This window comes from Aegilops tauschii, chromosome 5 (genome assembly GCF_002575655.3).
Source record: "Aegilops tauschii subsp. strangulata cultivar AL8/78 chromosome 5, Aet v6.0, whole genome shotgun sequence".
NCBI classification, from domain to species: Eukaryota; Viridiplantae; Streptophyta; class Magnoliopsida; order Poales; family Poaceae; genus Aegilops; species Aegilops tauschii.
The window spans coordinates 514,720,751-514,742,343 of record NC_053039.3 but is presented as its reverse complement, the minus strand read 5'-3'; the positions used below and the strand labels follow the sequence as shown (position 1 = coordinate 514,742,343).

General features: G+C 47.1%; 2 protein-coding genes across 2 annotated transcripts; both read right to left on the bottom strand.

Moving 5' to 3' along the window:
- Positions 1–267: 267 nt before the first annotated feature.
- LOC109777597 (transcription factor UNE12) lies at positions 268–3,702 on the bottom strand. Its single transcript, XM_020336212.4, has 7 exons — positions 3,207–3,702; positions 2,999–3,094; positions 2,781–2,903; positions 2,109–2,174; positions 1,660–1,725; positions 1,501–1,575; positions 268–767 (listed from the first exon to the last, which is right to left on the bottom strand). The coding sequence occupies exons 1-7, from the start codon at positions 3,393–3,395 to the stop codon at positions 537–539; spliced, it is 846 nt and encodes a 281-aa protein (XP_020191801.1). The 5' UTR covers positions 3,396–3,702; the 3' UTR covers positions 268–536.
- A 991-nt stretch (positions 3,703–4,693) lies between these two features.
- LOC141023094 (uncharacterized) lies at positions 4,694–13,937 on the bottom strand. The gene is made up of 2 exons (XM_073499406.1): positions 13,925–13,937; positions 4,694–5,013 (listed from the first exon to the last, which is right to left on the bottom strand). Exons 1-2 carry the CDS (start codon positions 13,935–13,937, stop codon positions 4,694–4,696), a joined length of 333 nt encoding a protein of 110 aa, XP_073355507.1.
- Between the last annotated feature and the right edge of the window lie 7,656 nt (positions 13,938–21,593).

Here is a 21,593-nt window from a genome sequence, read left to right as displayed (position 1 = left end):
TGGAGAAATGGTGATGAGAAGGAACATCACCATCGGACACCGCCTCCCGTTTCATCTCGTGTTCAAATTTTGTCAACCGTTTTGCGCGGGCTGCAGACACACGCATACATCAATCAATCCCTTTTTGATTAGCCCAAACACCCACTACCGGAAAAGCAGCCCCCACCACAAAGTGTATGGCTGGTGCACTACAGACCCGAAAAGAAACAAAATGAGAGCAGGCCAAGACTCTTTTGTAGCTCTCCGCATCACTCACACTCATAGGGGTATTGAAAGATGTAGGAGCATGATCAGGTTATTGCTTACCATATCCTTGAAAATTAAAAGTACCTTTGAACAAAAGATGGAAAAGGGGTAGTAGGTGACATCATATACCGTCGATACAACTTCCAGTGGAGAGGATCCTTTAGGTCTTTTCCTGCCTCCTTGTAGTTAGTGGATCAGAACCAGCAGTTTTTATCTTAACACTTTGATAACAGGTTCATGCATGCCTACTAGCAGCTGCGGGGATGGGTGTTGCAGCTGCTGTTACTATACTAGGCAGTGTTGTTGGGTTCAGGCTTCACTGGTTGGCCGTCCTGTGAATGTTGTGTGTCATAGATAGCCATGGCAAGGGAGACTGGCATCATGCAGAGAGCCTTTGATTGGAGAAATTGCATTGCGGCACCGATGTCCTCGTCCATCAGCTTCGCAACCTGTTTTTCCGTGCCATCCGTTGACCACTTTTCCCATATCTGCTGTTTGCTCCCACCATCGCTTGCTTCCCCCTAACGAAATTAAAGCAAGATAAAAGTTCAACAACCGAAAGATATGGCAATTTAGAGATGGAAAAGGACTCCCAGACAGATTTATTCTTCAAGTCAAGGTACAATTGATCAAGAAAGAATGATGCACACTATGTTATAACTATCATGGAGCAAATTCTGGGATGTCTCAGGTGCTCTAACGGGCCTCTGATAGCAATAAGTATAAATGATTTTTAACAAGAAGGACGAACAGAGTGTGACATAAAAAAAGTCAATAATGGAAATAAGGTGCTGAATGGATTCTGCCTTCAGCACCACTGCCCAGAAAGAAGAAAGCAAGAAGATTAAAATAAAAAGGATGTTGATAGCCAATTTCTGAAGGAGTAAAGGAAGGGGAATGGTTATTGCAGGGGAAACCTAAACTGCATACTGTACTTTTTATAGCCATGCTCAGTATAATAAACCAAGACAAAAGTGTACTTTGATTGGTATATTCATGGCACCACAGGTGGTGCTTTCCCAACCAGCAGTACATCTAGCAACTTCCACCATGGAAAAGAAAGAAAAGAGAAGTAGGTGGAAGAAGCCAAGGAAAAACATTTCAAGAATTACATGCAACATATGGAACCAAATAAAAGATCAATCAGTACTACGGTTTTACTATAAGCCTACCTCAATTGAAATGCAGTAAAATAGAAGAAGGTAATAGCGCACAATGCTATATTAGTCCATAGTCAGTTTTTGGCAAGTTTACCTTAACTGAAAGTGGAATGTCAGAAACCAGCTGTGCAACAGCACCAGCACCACCCAATCTGCTCATGCTTAACACCTAACATCAGGGAATCAAGGTTCCATCAAACTAAAATCACAATGGTTGTTGGCAGTTCATATCCAATAGCATAGTGAACCTTACCTTTACTTGAAGCCTAAGGAACTTCACATAATCCAGGATCTCATCTAGCATAACTGCCCTATCTGTCTGCATGTAGTTCAAAAGGAGACTCAGAATTTCTTCTAGTTGTCATATTTGGATGTTACATATTAAATACTCTGTATGTGGCGATTGTGCATGTATTGTTCTTCAAAAAAATAAAATATATATATAATTACCAGGGTACTCACTAGATTAACTCAAAAGGAAGGCATATACAAAGCTTATGGAGCGTGATAGAAAATAATATCTTTTTGGAGCTGAAAAGTTATTGGTCAAAATAAAGAAGCACAAAGATAATATAGTATTTTCAGCACATCATGACCCCAGACCACTTGCTGAAATTCTGTGAGGTCTCAATGGCAGGCATGTGAACTACAGAAGTCTTCACCCATATGATAACATCTACAAGTATAACTAAGAATGATTACCTTGTTCGTATTGGGGACCAATTCCTGTAGGGCCCTCATCCTTTCCGCTATCCTCTCTCTTCTTAGCTGCATTGGAACAAGTATGGTTCAGAATACTCCTGAATAAACACCTACCAGAATCGTAAAATAGGCTTAAAAAAATACAGAGTGGGAGAATACAGCCTGACATACAAACACAATCATACAACTGCTAGAGATATTTAATAATTAAGTTTAGAAAGGGCGGCGAACCTTAAAGTTAGTTACTTAGTAATCACATAACATTCAGTGAGTAACAGGATTATTGCAAAATGACATATGAGTAGTCAAAGGTAGCATGCAGACATCTAGCGTACTACAACCACATGGCAATACGTGACTTAGTGAGCCTTAGAGAAAACGCCAGATGCGTCTGCCGAATGACTGCCCATCATTTGGCTAACGCCAAACCATTTTTAAAGCATGTGATGACTTGTACAGCAAGTGAATTGATGCAATTGAATACAGGAACCTTGTCGCTTCGGTGTCAAGTTAGAGTTGATTGCTTGGTCACAGACTGACACTGTGCAAGCAAAGCATGACCCCAGGCCTTTGATTTGGTAACAGCATGGATGCACAGTAACGAGTAATGACCTAGGGTAGGCAGAGTGCGTAATCAACACAAGTTTTAACAGAATGAATGAATTCCATTACCCTCTCCGCGATGCTGTGGGGATCAGTCGCCTGACCGCGACGCGCCCGCACCTTCGGCCTCGGCGCCGGCGGCTGCGGCCCTCCAGCCGGCCCGCCCTGCTTCGGCTGCTGCGCGTGGAACATCTGAAACCCACAACAGGCCACCGGATATGACGCAGCTAGCACAAATTCTGAAAATTCAAAGCTGAAAAACGCACAATTTGCCAGCAGAATCGTACCTGTGGGGGAGGGTGGCTGGGGCGAAGGTGCGGCGGCTGGAGGCCACCGCCGAACACCGGCGGGAAGAGGCCGGGGAGCTGCACGCCGTCCCGCTCCTGCAGAGGCAAGCGATAAGATAACCCACGGCACGCGCGTTTCTTTGTGTTGGGCGAGAGCCAGCGCAAAAGGCGGAGGAAAAAAGGGGGGGAAAGCGGAGGGGGCGCTCACCGCGGCGTTGCCGGCGTCGTCGCCGATGCCGCCCCTGCTGCCGGAGGCGTCCGAGGCGGCGTCGAGGCTGAGGGCGAGGGAGAAGGGCTGGTCGCCGGAGGGGCGGCCGGCGGCGGAGAGGGAGTTGGTGAGGGAGAAGAACTGGTCGAGGAAGTCGTCCTCCGGGCCCTGCGGCGGCTGCCCCGCCATACCCGGCCGCCGGCGGGTGGGCCAAGCCGGTGCTCCCTCGCCGTCGGCTGCCGGCTATCGGCTCTCGGGGGGGCGGGCGTGCGTTTCCTCGGCGAGCGTGAGCCTGTGAAGTGGTGGGGATCGACGAGTGTTCGCTCGGCCTCCCTTTATTCACTCGGAAGTCCTCCGGCTCGTAGAGCAGGCTAGGCCATGGGCCTCGTGGGCCGACAGGTTGTGATTCGATAGAGCAGCGGCCTTCTCTGAGGCCTCGTTTGGTTTCAAGGGCCGATTATCCCAGGGCTCTAATCCCCCTCGGGGGGATTTCCATGGCCTCTCCCACACCACGGGGAGATTACCATGCCAGTTTGGTCAACAGGGAGGAGGGGTGGAGATCACGTCCATAAAAAGTGTAAACAAAATTGTAATATTCAGGAATCATGAAAATGACTCGGTTTCTTTACAGAAACATGATACCAATTCAGAAGTAATCAAAATTTATGTATATTTCCTTGAAAAAAAAATCAGGAATGACACAAAGTACTAGAGAATAATTCAGGAATTTTAAGGAAAAAACATGAAACACACAGATAATCAGCAAAATAACACTTCAACCCATTGACAGACGCTAACCACAAGTTATACATATTGATTCGCACAAATAACATAGCACTACTGAGGTGTGCTAATCATGGTTTTAACATCAAAAATACAAACTACGGCTAGAAATCCAGCAATAATAATCATGTTGTTCCATAAAAAATGCCCATGTCTGACTGGTCCATAGCAAAATGTTTGTTGTTGAAATAGTTACTCTACTGAAACTTCCACCATCAACTTCTTTGAACATTTTTATCGGATAGCTTTAGTAAACCTGCAAAACAAGAAAGAACAGTGTTCTTGCTACTTAATATCACGTTTAAAACTATATATAAGCACATATTTTTATTTACATGCATGTTTCGCAAAGAAACAGATGCACACATAATAAAATGTTGTCCTCTCTGACAATAATCTACAGGAAAACTCAAAACCTTAACAATACATTGATTCATGTTTTCATTGCTTTGTCACTAATACACGCTTTTCAAATCAAGCTTGAAGCTAAGACAACAACAGATCAATTCAATGGTGTATGAATAAAGTCAAAATGGACAGAGATGATGAACTGAAAAAAACACTGGTTCATAGAGTTTAAACCCAAAGCAATTATCAAGATTACATATGCTCAACCCATAGTTCTTTAGCTTGGTACAAAACGGAAGAACTTGAATGATTATACAAAAAACAAGAAGGTGAACTGCTTACACACCTTATGCTCTCTACATCTCAGAAATCTCCTCCTTCAACCAATAAAGCCGAAGATTTGGATCCTTGGTATTGATGAATATTTCTCGATTCATTGGGCATTTGAAAAGCCGCAGTGCCTTTGCTTTTTCTGCAACTGATAGATCTTCCATTGGTTCTAGCGCAGCCACACAGTTTCCAATTGAGAACATGTCATCTGGCTTTGATTCCTTCAACTCGTCAACCAGTTTTGCAGATTTTTTCTTCCGAAAATCCATGTAATCCTCAAGTACAACAGCGATCTGGCTTTGCTTCCTCTTTTTCACAGGCAGTGCTCTAGTTAAATTTCTAGGCACTGTTGTTGAACCAACAATGGGGTACTAGTTATTGCTACATGTTGGGAATCGTAGCATAATTTTAAAATTTTCCTCCGCTCACCAAGATGCATCTATGGAGTATACTAGCAACAAGGGGAAAGGAGTGCATCTACATACCCTTGTAGATCGCGAGCGGAAGCGTTCCAATGAACGTGGATGACGGAGTCGTACTCGCCGTGATCCAAATCACCGATGACCGAGTGCCGAACGGACGGCACCTCCGCGTTCAACACACGTACGGTGCAGCGACGTCTCCTCCTTCTTGATCCAGCAAGGGGGAAGGAGAGGTTGATGGAGATCCAGCAGCACGACGGCGTGGTGGTGGATGTAGCGGGATGCCGGCAGGGCTTCGCCGAGCTTATACGAGAGAAAGAGGTGTTGCAGGGGAGGAGGGAGGCGCCCAAGGCTGTCAAGTTGCTGCCCTCCCTCCCCCCTTTATATAGGCCCCCTGGGGGGGGGGGCGCCGGCCCTGGAGATGGGATCTCAAGGGGGGGGGGGGGGGCGGCGGCCAAAGGGGGGAAGGGGTTGGCTTCCCCCACAAGCCAAAGGGGGGCGCCCCCCAACCCTAGGGTTCCCAACCCTAGGCGCAGGGGGATGCCCAAGGGGGGCGCCCCAGCCCACTAAGGGCTGGTTCCCTTCCACTTTCAGCCCATGGGGCCCTCCGGGATAGGTGGCCCCACCCGGTGGACCCCCGGGACCCTTCCGGTGGTCCCGGTACAATACCGGTAACCCCCGAAACTTTCCCGGTGGCCGAAACTGGACTTCCCATATATAATTCTTTACCTCCGGACCATTCCGGAACTCCTCGTGACGTCCGGGATCTCATACGGGACTCCGAACAACTTTCGGGTTTCCGCATACATATATCTCTACAACCCTAGCGTCATCGAACCTTAAGTGTGTAGACCCTATGGGTTCGGGAGACATGCACACATGACCGAGACGCCTCTCCGGTCAATAACCAACAGCGGGATCTGGATACCCATGTTGGCTCCCACATGTTCCACGATGATCTCATCGGATGAACCACGATGTCGAGGATTCAGTCAATCCCGTATACAATTCCCTTTGTCAATCGATATGTTACTCGCCCGAGATTCGATCGTCGGTATCCCAATACCTTGTTCAATCTCGTTACCGGCAAGTCTCTTTACTCGTACCGCAATGCATGATCCCGTGACTAACGCCTTAGTCACATTGAGCTCATTATGATGATGCATTACCGAGTGGGCCCAGGGATACCTCTCCGTCATACGGAGTGACAAATCCCAGTCTCGATCCGTGCCAACCCAACAGACACTTTCGGAGATACCCGTAGTGCACCTTTATAGTCACCCAGTTACGTTGTGACGTTTGGCACACCCAAAGCACTCCTACGGTATCCGGGAGTTGCACGATCTCATGGTCTAAGGAAAAGATACTTGACATTGGAAAAGCTCTAGCAAACGAAACTACACGATCTTTATGCTATGCTTAGGATTGGGTCTTGTCCATCACATCATTCTCCTAATGATGTGATCCCGTTATCAACGACATCCAATGTCCATAGTCAGGAAACCATGACTATCGGTTGATCAACGAGCTAGTCAACTAGAGGCTTACTAGGGACACGTTGTGGTCTATGTATTCACACATGTATTACGATTTCCGGATAACAAAATTATAGCATGAATAATAGACAATTACCATGAACAAAGAAATATAATAATAACCATTTATTATTGCCTCTAGGGCATATTTCCAACAGTCTCCCACTTGCACTAGAGTCAATAATCTAGTTACATTGTGATGAATCGAACACCCATTGCGTCCTGGTGTTGATGTTTTGCTCTAGGGAGAGGTTTAGTCAACGGATCTGCTACATTCAGGTCCGTATGTACTTTACAAATATCTATGTCTCCATTTTGAACACTTTCACGAATGGAGTTGAAGCGACGCTTGATATGCCTGGTCTTCCTATGAAACCTGGGCTCCTTCGCAAGGGCAATAGCTCCAGTGTTGTCACAGAAGAGAGTCATCGGGCCCGACGCATTGGGAATCACCCCTAGGTCGGTAATGAACTCCTTCATCCAGACTGCTTCCTGTGCTGCCTCCGAGGCTGCCATGTACTCCGCATCACATGTAGATCCCGCCACGACGCTTTGCTTGCAACTGCACCAGCTTACTGCTCCTCCATTCAAAATATACACGTATCCGGTTTGTGACTTCGAGTCATCTAGATCTGTGTCGAAGCTAGCGTCGACGTAACCCTTTACGACGAGCTCTTCGTCACCTCCATAAACGAGAAACATATCCTTAGTCCTCTTCAGCTACTTCAGGATATTCTTGACCGCTGTCCAGTGTTCCATGCCGGGATTACTTTGGTACCTTCCTACCAAACTCACGGCAAGGTTTACATCAGGTCTGGTACACAGCATGGCATACATAATAGACCCTATGACCGAGGCATAGGGGATGACACTCATCTTTTCTATATCTTCTGCCGTGGTCGGGCATTGAGCCGTGCTCAATTGCACACCTTGCAATACAGGCAAGAACCCCTTCTTGGACTGATCCATATTGAACTTCTTCAATATCTTGTCAAGGTATGTACTCTGTGAAAGACCAATGAGGCGTCTTGATCTATCTCTATAGATCTTGATGCCTAATATATAAGCAGCTTCTCCAAGGTCCTTCATTGAAAAACCCTTATTCAAATAGGCCTTTATACTTTCCAAGAATTTCTATATCATTTCCCATCAATAGTATGTCATCCACATATAATATGAGAAATGCTACAGAGCTCCCACTCACTTTCTTGTAAACACAGGCTTCTCCATAAGTCTGTGTAAACCCAAACGCTTTGATCATCTCATCAAAGCGAATGTTCCAACTCCGAGATGCTTGCACCAGCCCATAGATTGAGCGCTGGAGCTTGCATACTTTGTTAGCATTCTTAGGATCGACAAAACCTTCCGGCTGCATCATATACAACTCTTCCTTAAGGAAGCCGTTAAGGAATGCCGTTTTTACGTCCATCTGCCATATCTCATAATCATAGTATGCGGCAATTGCTAACATGATTCGGACGGACTTCAGCTTCGCTACGGGTGAGAAAGTCTCATCGTAGTCAACCCCTTGAACTCGTCGATAACCCTTAGCGACAAGTCGAGCCTTATAGATGGTCACATTACCATCCGCGTCTGTCTTCTTCTTAAAGATCCATTTGTTTTCTATGGCTCGCCGATCATCGGGCAAGTCAGTCAAAGTCCATACTTCGTTTTCATACATGGATCCTATCTCGGATTTCATGGCTTCTAGCCATTTGTCGGAATCCGGGCCCGCCATCGCTTCTTCATAGTTCGAAGGTTCACCGTTGTCTAACAACATGATTTCCAGGACTGGGTTGCCGTACCACTCTGGCGCGGAACGTGTCCTTGTGGACCTACGAAGTTCAGTAGCAACTTGATCCGAAGCTTCATGATCATCATCATTAACTTCCTCCCCAGTAGGTGTAGGCACCTCAGGAACATTTTCCCGCGCTGCGCTACTTTCCGGTACGGAAGGGGTGACTATCACCTCATCAGGTTCCACTTTCCTCCCACTCAATTCTTTCGAGAGAAACTCCTTCTCCAGAAAGGACCCGTTCTTGGCAACGAAGATCTTGCCTTCGGATCTGAGGTAGAAGGTATACCCAATAGTTTCCTTAGAGTATCCTATGAAGACGCATTTTTCCGACTTGGGTTCGAGCTTTTCAGGTTGAAGTTTCTTGACATAAGCATCGCATCCCCAAACATTTAGAAACGACATCTTAGGTTTCTTCCCAAACCATAATTCATACGGTGTCGTCTCAACGGATTTCGACGGAGCCCTATTTAAAGTGAATGCGGCAGTCTCTAAAGCATAGCCCCAAAATGAGAGCGGTAAATCGGTAAGAGACATCATAGATCGCACCATATCCAATAGAGTGCGATTACGACGTTCGGACACACCATTTCTTTGAGGTGTTCCAGGCGGCGTGAGTTGTGAAACTATTCCACATTTCCTTAAGTGTGTACCAAATTCGTGACTTAAATATTCTCCACCACGATCTGATCGTAAGAATTTTATTTTTCTGTCACGTTGATTCTCAACCTCACTCTGAAATTCCTTGAACTTTTCAAAGGTTTCAGACTTGTGTTTCATTAGGTAGACATACCCATATCTACTTAAGTCATCAGTGAGAGTGAGAACATAACGATATCCTCCGCGAGCCTCAACACTCATTGGACCGCACACATCGGTATGTATGATTTCCAATAAGTTGGTTGCTCGCTCCATTGTTCCGGAGAACGGAGTGTTGGTCATTTTACCCATGAGGCATGGTTCGCACGTGTCAAATGATTCATAATCAAGAGACTCCAAAAGTCCATCTGCATGGAGCTTCTTCATGCGCTTGACACCAATGTGACCAAGGCGGCAGTGCCACAGATATGTGGGACTATCGTTATCAACTTTACATCTTTTGGTATTCACACTATGAACATGTGTAACATCACGTTCGAGATTCATCAAGAATAAACCATTGACCAGCGGGGCATGACCATAAAACATATCTCTCAAATAAATAGAACAACCATTATTCTCGGATTTAAATGAGTAGCCATCTCGAATTAAACGAGATCCAGATACAATGTTCATGCTCAAAGCTGGCACTAAATAACAATTATTGAGGTTTAAAACTAATCCCGTAGGTAGATGCAGAGGTAGCGTGCCGACGGCGATCACATCGACCTTGGAACCATTCCCGACGCGCATTGTCACCTCGTCCTTCGCCAGTCTCCGTTTATTTCGTAGTTCCTGTTTTGAGTTACAAATATGAGCAACCGCACCGGTATCAAATACCCAGGAGCTACTACGAGCACTGGTAAGGTACACATCAATTACATGTGTATCACATATACCTTTGGTGTTGCCGGCCTTCTTGTCCGCTAAGTATTTGGGGCAGTTCCGCTTCCAGTGACCACTTCCCTTGCAATAAAAGCACTCAGTTTCAGGCTTGGGTCCATTCTTTGACTTCTTCCCAGTAACTGGTTTACCGGACGCGGCAACTCCCTTGCCGTCCTTCTTGAAGTTCTTCTTACCCTTGCCCTTCTTGAACTTAGTGGTTTTATTCACCATCAACACTTGATGTTCTTTTCTGATTTCTACCTCCGCTGTTTTCAGCATCGAATATACCTCAGGAATGGTCTTTTCCATCCCCTGCATATTGTAGTTCATCACAAAGCTCTTGAAGCTTGGTGGAAGCGACTGAAGGATTCTGTCAATAACCGCGTCATCCGGGAGATTAACTCCCAGCTGAGTCAAGCGGTTGTGCAACCCAGACATTCTGAGTATGTGCTCACTAACAGAACTATTCTCCTCCATTTTACAGCTGAAGAACTTGTCGGAGACTTCATATCTCTCGACCCGGGCATGAGCTTGGAAAACTAATTTCAGCTCCTCGAACATCTCATATGCTCCATGTTTCTCAAAACGCTTTTGGAGACCCGGTTCTAAGCTGTAAAGCATGCCACACTGAACGAGGGAGTAATCATCAGCACGTGTTTGCCAAGCGTTCATAACGTCTTGGTTCTCTGGGATTGGTGCTTCACCTAGCGGTGCTTCTAAGACATAATCTTTCTAGGCTACTATGAGGATGAGCCTCAGGTTCCGGACCCAGTCCGTATAGTTGCTGCCATCATCTTTCAGCTTGGTTTTCTCTAGGAACGCGTTGAAATTGAGGACAACGTTGGCCATTTGATCTACAAGACATATTGTAAAGATTTTAGACTAAGTTCATGATAATTAAGTTCATATAATCAAATTATTCAATGAACTCCCACTCAGATAGACATCCCTCTAGTCATCTAAGTGAAACATGATCCGAGTTAACTAGGCCGTGTCCGATCATCACGTGAGATGGACTAGTCAAGATCGGTGAACATCTCCATGTTGATCGTATCTTCTATATGACTCATGCTCGACCTTTCGGTCCTCCGTGTTCCGAGGCCATGTCTGTACATGCTAGGCTCGTCAAGTCAACCTAAGTGTATTGCGTGTGTTCCGAGGCCATGTCTGTACATGCTAGGCTCGTCAACACCCGTTGTATTCGAACGTTAGGATCTATCACACCCGATCATCACGTGGTGCTTCGAAACAACGAACCTTCGCAACGGTGCACAGTTAGGGTGAACACTTTCTTGAAATTAATATAAGGGATCATCTTACTTACTACCGTCGTGCTAAGCAAATAAGATGCAAAAACATGATAAACATCACATGCAATCAAATAGTGACATGATATGGCCAATATCATTATGCTCCTTTGATCTCCATCTTCGGGGCACCATGATCATCTTCGTCACCGGCATGACACCATGATCTCCATCATCATGATCTCCATCATCATGATCTCCATCATTGTGTCTTCATGAAGTCGTCACGCCAACGATTACTTCTACTTCTATGGCTAACGCGTTTAGCAACAAAGTAAAGTAATTTACATGGCGTTATTCAATGACACGCAGGTCATACAAAATAATAAAGACAACTCCTATGGCTCCTGCTGGTTGTCATACTCATCGACATGCAAGTCGTGATTCCTAGTACAAGAATATGATCAATCTCATACATCACATATATCATTCATCACATCTTCTGGCCATATCACATCATATAGCACTTGCTGCAAAAACAAGTTAGACGTCCTCTAATTGTTGTTGTAAGTTTTTACGTGGTTTGTAGGTTTCTATCAAGAACGTTTCTTACCTACGTATGACCACAACGTGATTTGCCAATTTCTATTTACCCTTCATAAGGACCCTTTTCATCGAATCCATTCCGACTAAAGTAGGAGAGACAGACACCCACTAGCCACCTTATGCAACTAGTGCATGTCAGTCGGTGGAACCTGTCTCACGTAAGCGTACGTGTAAGGTCGGTCCGGGCCGCTTCATCCTACAATGCCGCCGAAACAAGAAACGACTAGTAGCGGCAAGAAGAATTGGCAAACTCAACGCCCACAACTGCTTTGTGTTCTACTCGTGCATAGTAACTACGCATAGGCCTGGCTCATGATGCCACTGTTGGGAATCGTAGCATAATTTTAAAATTTTCCTACGCTCACCAAGATGCATCTATGGAGTATACTAGCAACGAGGGGAAAGGAGTGCATCTACATACCCTTGTAGATCGCGAGCGGAAGCGTTCCAATGAACGTGGATGACGGAGTCGTACTCGCCGTGATCCAAATCACCGATGACCGAGTGCCGAACGGACGACACCTCCGCGTTCAACACACGTATGGTGCAGCGACGTCTCCTCCTTCTTTATCCAGCAAGGGGGAAGGAGAGGTTGATGGATATCCAGCAGCACGACGGCGTGGTGGTGGATGTAGCGGGATGCCGGCAGGGCTTCGCCGAGCTTATACGAGAGAGAGAGGTGTTGCAGGGGAGGAGGGAGGCGCCCAAGGCTGTCAAGTTGCTGCCCTCCCTCCCCCCCTTTATATAGGCCCCCTGGGGGGGGCGCCGGCCCTGGAGATGGGATCTCAAGGGGGGGGGGGGCGGCGGCCAAAGGGGGGAAGGGGTTGGCTTCCCCCACAAGCCAAAGGGGGGCGCCCCCCAACCCTAGAGTTCCCAACCCTAGGCGCAGGGGAGGCCCAAGGGGGGCGCCCCAGCCCACTAAGGGCTGGTTCCCTTCCACTTTCAGCCCATGGGCCCTCCGGGATAGGTGGCCCCACCCGGTGGACCCCCGGGACCCTTCCGGTGGTCCCGGTACAATACCGGTAACCCCCGAAACTTTCCCGGTGGCCGAAACTGGACTTCCCATATATAATTCTTTACCTCCGGACCATTCCGGAACTCCTCGTGACGTCCGGGATCTCATCCGGGACTCCGAACAACTTTCGGGTTTCCGCATACATATATCTCTACAACCCTAGCGTCACCGAACCTTAAGTGTGTAGACCCTACGGGTTCGGGAGACATGCAGACATGACCGAGACGCCTCTCCGGTCAATAACCAACAGCGGGATCTGGATACCCATGTTGGCTCCCACATGTTCCACGATGATCTCATCGGATGAACCACGATGTCGAGGATTCAGTCAATCCCGTATACAATTCCCTTTGTCAATCGATATGTTACTTGCCCGAGATTCGATCGTCGGTATCCCAATACCTTGTTCAATCTCGTTACCGGCAGGTCTCTTTACTCGTACCGCAATGCATGATCCCGTGACTAACGCCTTAGTCACATTGAGCTCATTATGATGATGCATTACCGAGTGGGCCCAGAGATACCTCTCCGTCATACGGAGTGACAAATCCCAGTCTCGATCCGTGCCAACCCAACAGACACTTTCGGAGATACCCGTAGTGCACCTTTATAGTCACCCAGTTACGTTGTGACGTTTGGCACACCCAAAGCACTCCTACGGTATCCGGGAGTTGCACGATCTCATGGTCTAAGGAAAAGATACTTGACATTGGAAAAGCTCTAGCAAACGAAACTACATGATCTTTATGCTATGCTTAGGATTGGGTCTTGTCCATCACATCATTCTCCTAATGATGTGATCCCGTTATCAACGACATCCAATGTCCATAGTCAGGAAACCATGACTATCGGTTGATCAACGAGCTAGTCAACTAGAGGCTTACTAGGGACACGTTGTGGTCTATGTATTCACACATGTATTACGATTTCCGGATAACAAAATTATAGCATGAATAATAGACAATTACCATGAACAAAGAAATATAATAATAACCATTTATTATTGCCTCTAGGGCATATTTCCAACACTACATTATTGAACCAGAAATGGGGTACTAGTTAAATTTCTCTCTACCACTACTTTACCTAAGAAAAGGTGAGAATTTTTTTTACAAAATAAACTCATGTCCGACTAGTTGTTATAATCAGCCCACATTTGCATCGCGATCTGATCTCTAAGAGTGTTTCCATTGTTTGCCTCATTGTGATGATGTTGGTTGACATCATCTCCCTCTGGAACATCAACATATGTTTTTGGTGGAATTAACGGTGGTTGGTGATCCAACCATGCCTCATCACCACTTTGATCTCTAATGATGTTATGGAATACAACACATGCCGCCGGAATCTTGATTTGTGACTCTATTGGGTAGTGATTGCCCACTTTCAAGATAGGGAAACGTTTTTTAGAACACCAATGCTCCTTTCGATGTGGTTCCGGAGAATTGCATGGGTATGGTTGAACAGCTCCCTATGGTCGGCATAGCCCGTATTAGATGAGCGCCGCCTCCTAAATTCACTCAGGTGATACCGAACTCCTCGATATGGTGCAATAAAAGAAGGTGTGTTTGCATATCCACCATCTACGAGATAAAATTTTCCATCTAGCACATGAAACCCCTTGCTAATAGCAGAACGAAGAACTCCTGCATCTGATGCAGATCCTTCCCACCCACATGAAATAAATGTGAAATTCAGATCAAAATCACATGCAACCATGACATTCTGTGAGAGGGTTCCTTTCCTATTCCTAAATGGGGGGGGGCTTATCTTCAGCAATAGTGATGGGGATATGTGTTCCATCTATAGCACCAATGCAGTTCTGCACATTGAAAAAGAAACAACAAAGTTGCTAGGTTTAGAAATCTATGTGGAGAAGTTTTCAAAAATTCCATTGATATGGAGATGTGTGTGTAGTGGTTCACCTGGAAATAAGGCCAATAGCGATTGTTCGAAACAATCTTCGGATGGGGCTGGAGTGAACTTGGAATCTTTATAAATCTTTGGGCTAGAGTTGGAATTAAGTCAAAAAAATCCTGTTTATCTTCCTATGAATTGTTTCTGCGCTGTGTTGGAAGTATTTTTGTAGATCTTGATTACTAGCATTGTGCGAGATCATGTACATGAACATTGCCAATTGCTCCTCGACAGAAACACGCGACGTGCCCTTCAATAGATTCCCTCTCTTCTAAGGTAATCCACGATAGACTTAAAAACCTCGGGTTCGATCCGAAACTCAACCCTAGACCAACTCTCGTGGCCTTCTAATATTTCCTTAACCTTTGCAGCCCCAGATAAAGATGATGTGTGAACTGGATGCTGCTCACTTGGGGTACAAACCTCAAACAGGAGAAGAGGTCCCTTGATCTGTATAGACGCTCGTCAGTGCGTGTAGCGGGAAAGAAATCACCATGGCAAAGAAAAATAGTGAGTGGAAGAGGAGGAGGAGGGGATAACCTTGATGAGAAAGAGGAGAATGATCTATGGCCATTGAAAGGATCGATATAGTTGACTAGAGGGGGGGGGGGGTGAATAGGCAACTAACAATTTTTAGCTTTTCTTTACCAATTTAAACTTTGCATCAAAGTAGGTTGTCTAGATATGCAACTAAGTGAGCAACCTATATGATGCAATGACAACAAGCACACAAGCAAGCAAGGGATATAACACAAGTAAGCTTGCGAAAGTAAAGGGACGAGATAACCAAGAGTGGAGCCGGTGAAGACGAGGATGTGTTACCGAAGTTCCTTCCTTTTGAGGGGAAGTACGTCTCCGTTGGAGCGGTGTGGAGGCACAATGCTCCCCAAGAAGCCACTAGGGCCACCGTATTCTCCTCACACCCTCACACAATGCGAGATGCCGTGATTCCACTATTGGTGCCCTTGAAGGCGGCGGCCGGACCTTTACAAACAAGGTTGGGGCAATCTCCACAACTTAATTGGAGGCTCCCAACGACACCACAAAGCTTCACCGCAATGGACTATGGCTCCGCGGTGACCTCAACCGTCTAGGGTGCTCAAACACCCAAGAGTAACAAGATCCGCTAGGGATAAGTGGGGGGAATCAAATTTCTCTTGGTGGAAGTGTAGATCCGGGCCTTCTCAACCAATCCCGAGCAAATCAACAAGTTTGATTGGCTAGGGAGAGAGATCCGGCGAAAATGGAGCTTGGAGCAACAATGGAGCTTTTGGGGGAAGAGGTAAGTCAACTTTGGGGAAGAAGACCTCCTTATATAGTGGGAGGAACAATCCAACCGTTACCCCCCACAACAGCCCCGCAAAGGGCGGTACTACCGCAGGAGGCAGCGGTACTACCGCTGATCACAGCGGTACTACCGCTCCCCCGGGCGGTACTACCGTGGAGTCTGGAGGGCAGGAGAGTGATAGACCGAGCGGTACTGCCGCGGTGGTAGGGCGGTACTACCGCTCATGAGCGATACTGCCGCCCTACTGCCGCTGCAAAGTACCGCACTATCCGACACGAAAAATGACCCCTCGAGTCGACACGGTAGGGGCCTGGTACCGTAGCGGTACTACTGCTGAGGACCCACCGGCGGTACTACCGCTGCGGAGCGGTACTGCCGCCTGTGACCCCTAAGCGGTACTACCGCTGGGCACCGCGGTACTACCGCTGGGACCAGACTCAGCCCAAAGAGAGAGGAAAGATATCTCCAATGAAGCGGAAAGGCTCAGAGGGTGCAAAGAGGATGTGTACATGTTGATTCCACCCTAGCCTTACCAAAGCGGACCCCCTCTTGATAGTACGGTGACTCCTACGAACTAATCCACCAAAAGAAGCGAAAGAGCTACACCGTCTTGAATGACACTCCGAGGGGAAAGAAATCATCTCGTGCCAAATGATGAATCTCTGAAATGCTCAAGGCACACGATTAGTCCGCAAACATGTTGTCATCAATCACCAAAACTACATCTAGAGAGATATGCCTTAACAATCTCCCCCTTTTTGGTGGATTGATGACAACCAGGGATTTGCACAAGGATATATCATGAAAGTAAAGATACTTAGAACTACAAAATATAGACGGGCTCCCCCTGAATGTGTGCACCTAGTTAGTAGTGCCTTTGGAATGTAGGACACACACATTAGGATCAACACTCCCCCTATATTTTATAGTCCAACAAGCTAAGCATAGGATACATGAGAGCAGGTAATATAACAGGATAGACAAGCAACTCATAAGATACCAAAGTACTAGAAAGACATAGATAAAGATAAGGTAGCATATGTCTTACACCATATGTCTGGAACTTAGGTCTCACTGGCACACAACCAAACAACCATATGTCTGGAACTTAAGTCTCACTGGCACACAACCAAACAAGGCAAATCGCGAGAAAACACAACGACACAACAAAGAAAACGACGACACCATAAAGCACACCATAAAGCAAATCCCTAAGCTCTCCCCCCTTTGGCATCGAGACACCAAAAGGGCAAAGAGCGACGCTACGGCTCCAGGTGAAGGCAAACTGAGGAGCTCTCTCATCACATCCCGGCAGGGTCATCTGCACTGCCATCCCCAGTCAGAAACGTCTCGGTGTCGGAATCGGTCCACGGACAGTGCTGCTGAATCCACTCCTCTTCCTTAGTGATCTGGCCCTCAGACCCACTGACAACGGTCGCACCCAGCTGACGCATGAGCTCCTTGTGACGCCCCCTGGCCTTCTTCTCAGCCACATGAGTCATGTACTGACCATGAGACTCCATGCAGAAGAGCTTCTTCATCTTGCGCTTGATCTTCTTTGCCCAAGAGGGCTCTGTCCCAGAAGGCTCATAATCCTCATCGTCATCATCGGCCTCAGCGCCGTCCTCGGTCTCCATGTCAGCAGCAGTAGATGGACCCCCGGATTTAGGGGCTGGGGTGCCCCAACTATCCTTCTTCCTCAGACGCTTGATCTCATGAGAAACCAATTCTCCAGTTTCCAGCATCACCTGGGGATAGACACGTGCCCAGGCCTTCTCAATGAGCAGCATGATGAACGGACCATAGATCGGGCACTTGCGCTCAGAAACGGCAATGAGAAGTTCAGACCGCATAACATGAGAAATGTCCAGGGACTCGCCAGTGTTTGCTTCCTTCTCATGCTGGCAGAAGAGAAGCATATCCACGAGATAGGAGTGGACCATATCCAGATTCCCGATGCGAGGAAAGAGGGTCTCTCGAAAGACACGGTGAAGGATGTCCAGGTAGGTAGACAACTCATAGGTTTCCTTCTTAGTCACAGGGTGAACCTTCACAGTGCAGTAGGGCCAGAGGGCTTGCTTGTGAGTGGAGTTGACGTTGCGGTGAGGGCGAAAGCCGACAGGAGTCTCAAGACCGCGATCTTCCACCTGAAGTAACTCCATGAAGGCCTTCCACTTGACAGACAGTAACTTGCCATTTGTCATCCAGGTCAGAGTCCTTTCTTCATCAGTGCCAAGATGGACAGTAGCATAGAATTGAGCCACCAAATCTGCATCAAAGTCCTTGTTGAACTGCATGATTCTGAGAATGTTGAGTTGAGCACACATCTGAAGAGCTTCACCAAAGTATTCAGGATCCTTTTCCATGGCATCCGTGTCGATGGAGCGAACATCAACATAGAGATTCTTCTTGGCCTTGATCACATCAAAGTAGATGGCAAACTGAAAGCGGTTCCAGAACGGGCGGTTGACAAAATTGGGTTCTTGGTCTTCCGCATAGGGGTTGCGGCGACGCCTTTCCCAGAACTCCTTAGCAGACAACTCAGTCACAGTCTTTCCCCTTGGCTTCGGCCTGTTGGCAAGTTTCTTCTGATGTTGAGGCGGAGGAGCCGCACTTGAGGAAGCACCTACTGACTCAGAGGTGCGGTAGCGCTTTGATGTTGCACGACCGGGGTTGACACGGCGAACTTGCTCCTCAGGACGTTCACCACCTGGAACCAAACACACGAACAGAAAAACCAACACGAAAGAAAAAGCGTAAGCCTCCAAACAAAACAACATGGATCAAACAGTGGTAGAGGAATGATGGAATCTGGCAGGCAGCGGTAGTACCGCTGGCCATAGGCGGCAGTACCGCTCCAGCGGGAGCGGTAGTACCGCGCAAGACTGGGAACCGGCGGTTCCTACTGCCGTGGTCAGATCCGGCACTACCGGACTGCCAAATTCAAAAATAATCCTACCAAAACTTAATCCACACAGTCTAGACGCCTTCTCCAAACAACTCAAGCCCAGATTTAGCCAAAAATCTAGAGATGCAACCACTATTGCCCCAAAACGCTAGATCTGAGAACTAGACAAAAAGAGAGAAGGAACGAGGGCAATACCGGCATCCATGGCAAGAGGACGAGGTGGGGATCGACTCCACCGAAGGGAATGGAGAGGGATGGCCCGGAGACGGCGGCCCGCCGGAGCCCTCCCGCGGCGAGGAGTCGCTGGAGAGAGGAAGAGGGACGAGGGGGCGGTGCGAATGGGTATGGGGGAGGAGAAACCTCCCCCTGCCCCGACATAACCCCCTGATCCCGCCCCCCAGCGGTAGTACCGCTCGGGTGGGCGGTAGTACCGCTTGTCAACATAAGCGGTAGTACCGCGCACCACCAGCGGTAGTACCGCCCAGCCAATACCCCAAAGACTAGACACAAAAGGCTTAGCTCAAAGAGAAAGGAAAAACAAAAAGGCAAGAAAAGGAGACTAAGACAAGGCAGAGAGAAAGAGAAGCAAGAGACAACGAGGACCAACCACAAGACACAGCCTCTCCAAAGGGGAGGGCGGTGGCCGGAGCCACCTATGTTTGAGTCAATTGGTATGGCACCATGAAGAATTATCCTTGGGCCCATGACCAAAACTCGTCTTTGAAGCACAAGTACCATCGAAAATGGCTAATGTGAAAGAGTTGATCAATTTATACATAATAAGGGGAGGGAGAGTTCATTAAGAGAACAACACTCCCCCTATGTCCATGCCTACACCTAAACAAGATAACAAGTTGAGTATGGTGGGGAGTGCAAGTGTTCAAGCAACATTGCTCGAATCGATGATATTTAGCTCATGCCTTAACTCGCAAAATCTTGCTTCATCCAACGGCTTCGTGAAAATATCTGCAAGGTTATCATGAGTGTTGACATAGTTGAGCTCGATCTCCCCTCACCTAATATGATCCCGGATGAAGTGATACCGAATCTCAATATGCTTCGTCTTGAAGTGTTGCACCGGGTTGAGAGAAATCTTGATGGCACTTTCATTGTCACACCAAAGAGGCACTTTGTCACAAATGACACCGTAATCCTTTAAAGTTTGCCTCATCCATAAGAGTTGTGCACAACAACCGCCGGCCGCCACATACTCCGCTTCGGTGGACGAGAGAGACACACAACTTTGCTTTTTTAGAAGACCAACTTACCAAAGAGCAACCAAGGAATTGGCACCCTCCGGAAGTGGACTTCCTATCCACTTTGTCTCCCGCCCAATCGGAGTCCGAATACCCTACAAGCTTGAAGTTTGATCCTCTTGGGTACCATAAGCCAAAGTTTGGGGTATGAGCCAAATATCGAAAGATTCGCTTGACCGCCACAAAGTGGCTTTCCTTAGGTGCGGCTTGAAAACGTGCACAAATTCCCACACTCAACATGATATCCAGTCTAGATGCACAAAGGTAAAGTAAGGAACCAATCATGGAGCGATATACCTTTTGATCCACTGCTTTACCATTGGGATCGATGTCAAGTTGGCACCTGGTGGGCATTGGAGTGGACCCCGGCTTGACATCACTTAGCTTGAATCTCTTGAGCATGTCTTGAGTGTATTTGGCTTGGTTGATGAAAGTTCCTTCTCTTCTTTGCTTTACTTCGAAACCGAGAAAGAACTTCAACTCTCCCATGGAAGACATCTTGAACTTTGAGGTCATGAGTGCGGCAAATTCCTCATTGAAAGCTTTGTTAGGGGAACCAAAGATAATGTCATCAACATATAGTTGGCACACAAACAACTCCCCTTTGACCTTCTTAGTAAAAAGAGTGGGGTCGATTAGCCCAACTTCAAACCCACGATCTTGTAACAACTCGGTAAGATGGTCATACCATGCACGTGGGGCTTGCTTAAGGCCACAGAGTGCCTTATCGAGTTGATACACATGATTGGGAAAGTAGGGATCCTCGAACCCGGGGGGTTGCTTGACATAAACCAACTCATTAATAGGACCATTAAGAAAAGCACTCTTCACATCCATTTGTTGCAACTTAAAGTTGTGATGAGAAGCATAAGCAATCAACAAATGAATAGATTCAAGGCGAGCAACGGGAGCAAATGTTTCACCGTAGTCGATACCCTCGACTTGGGAGTAGCCTTGTGCCACCAATCGTGCCTTGTTGCGGATGATGGTCCCATGAGCATCTTGCTTGTTCTTGAATATCCACTTGGTTCCAATGACATTGTGGTTCCCCGTTGGCCTTGGCACTAATCTCCACACCTTGTCGTACTCGAAGTTGTTGAGTTCTTCATGCATGGCATTGAGCCAATCCGGATCTTCGAGTGCTTCATATACCTTTTGGGGTTCCACACAAGAGACAAACGCATGATGTTCGCAATAGTTTGCCAATTGTCTACGAGTGCTTACCCCCTTTTGAATGCTTCCAAGCACATTCTTCATGAGATGACCCTTGGTGGAGAGCTTGGAAGCAATCTTGGCGGCACGACGCTCCAATTCCTCCTCGGTGGTGAGTTGAGGAGCGGTCACTTGATCATCTTGAGCGCCGTCTTGAGCTTGTTCTTGATCTTGAACTTGATTAGAGGAGAGAACTTGACC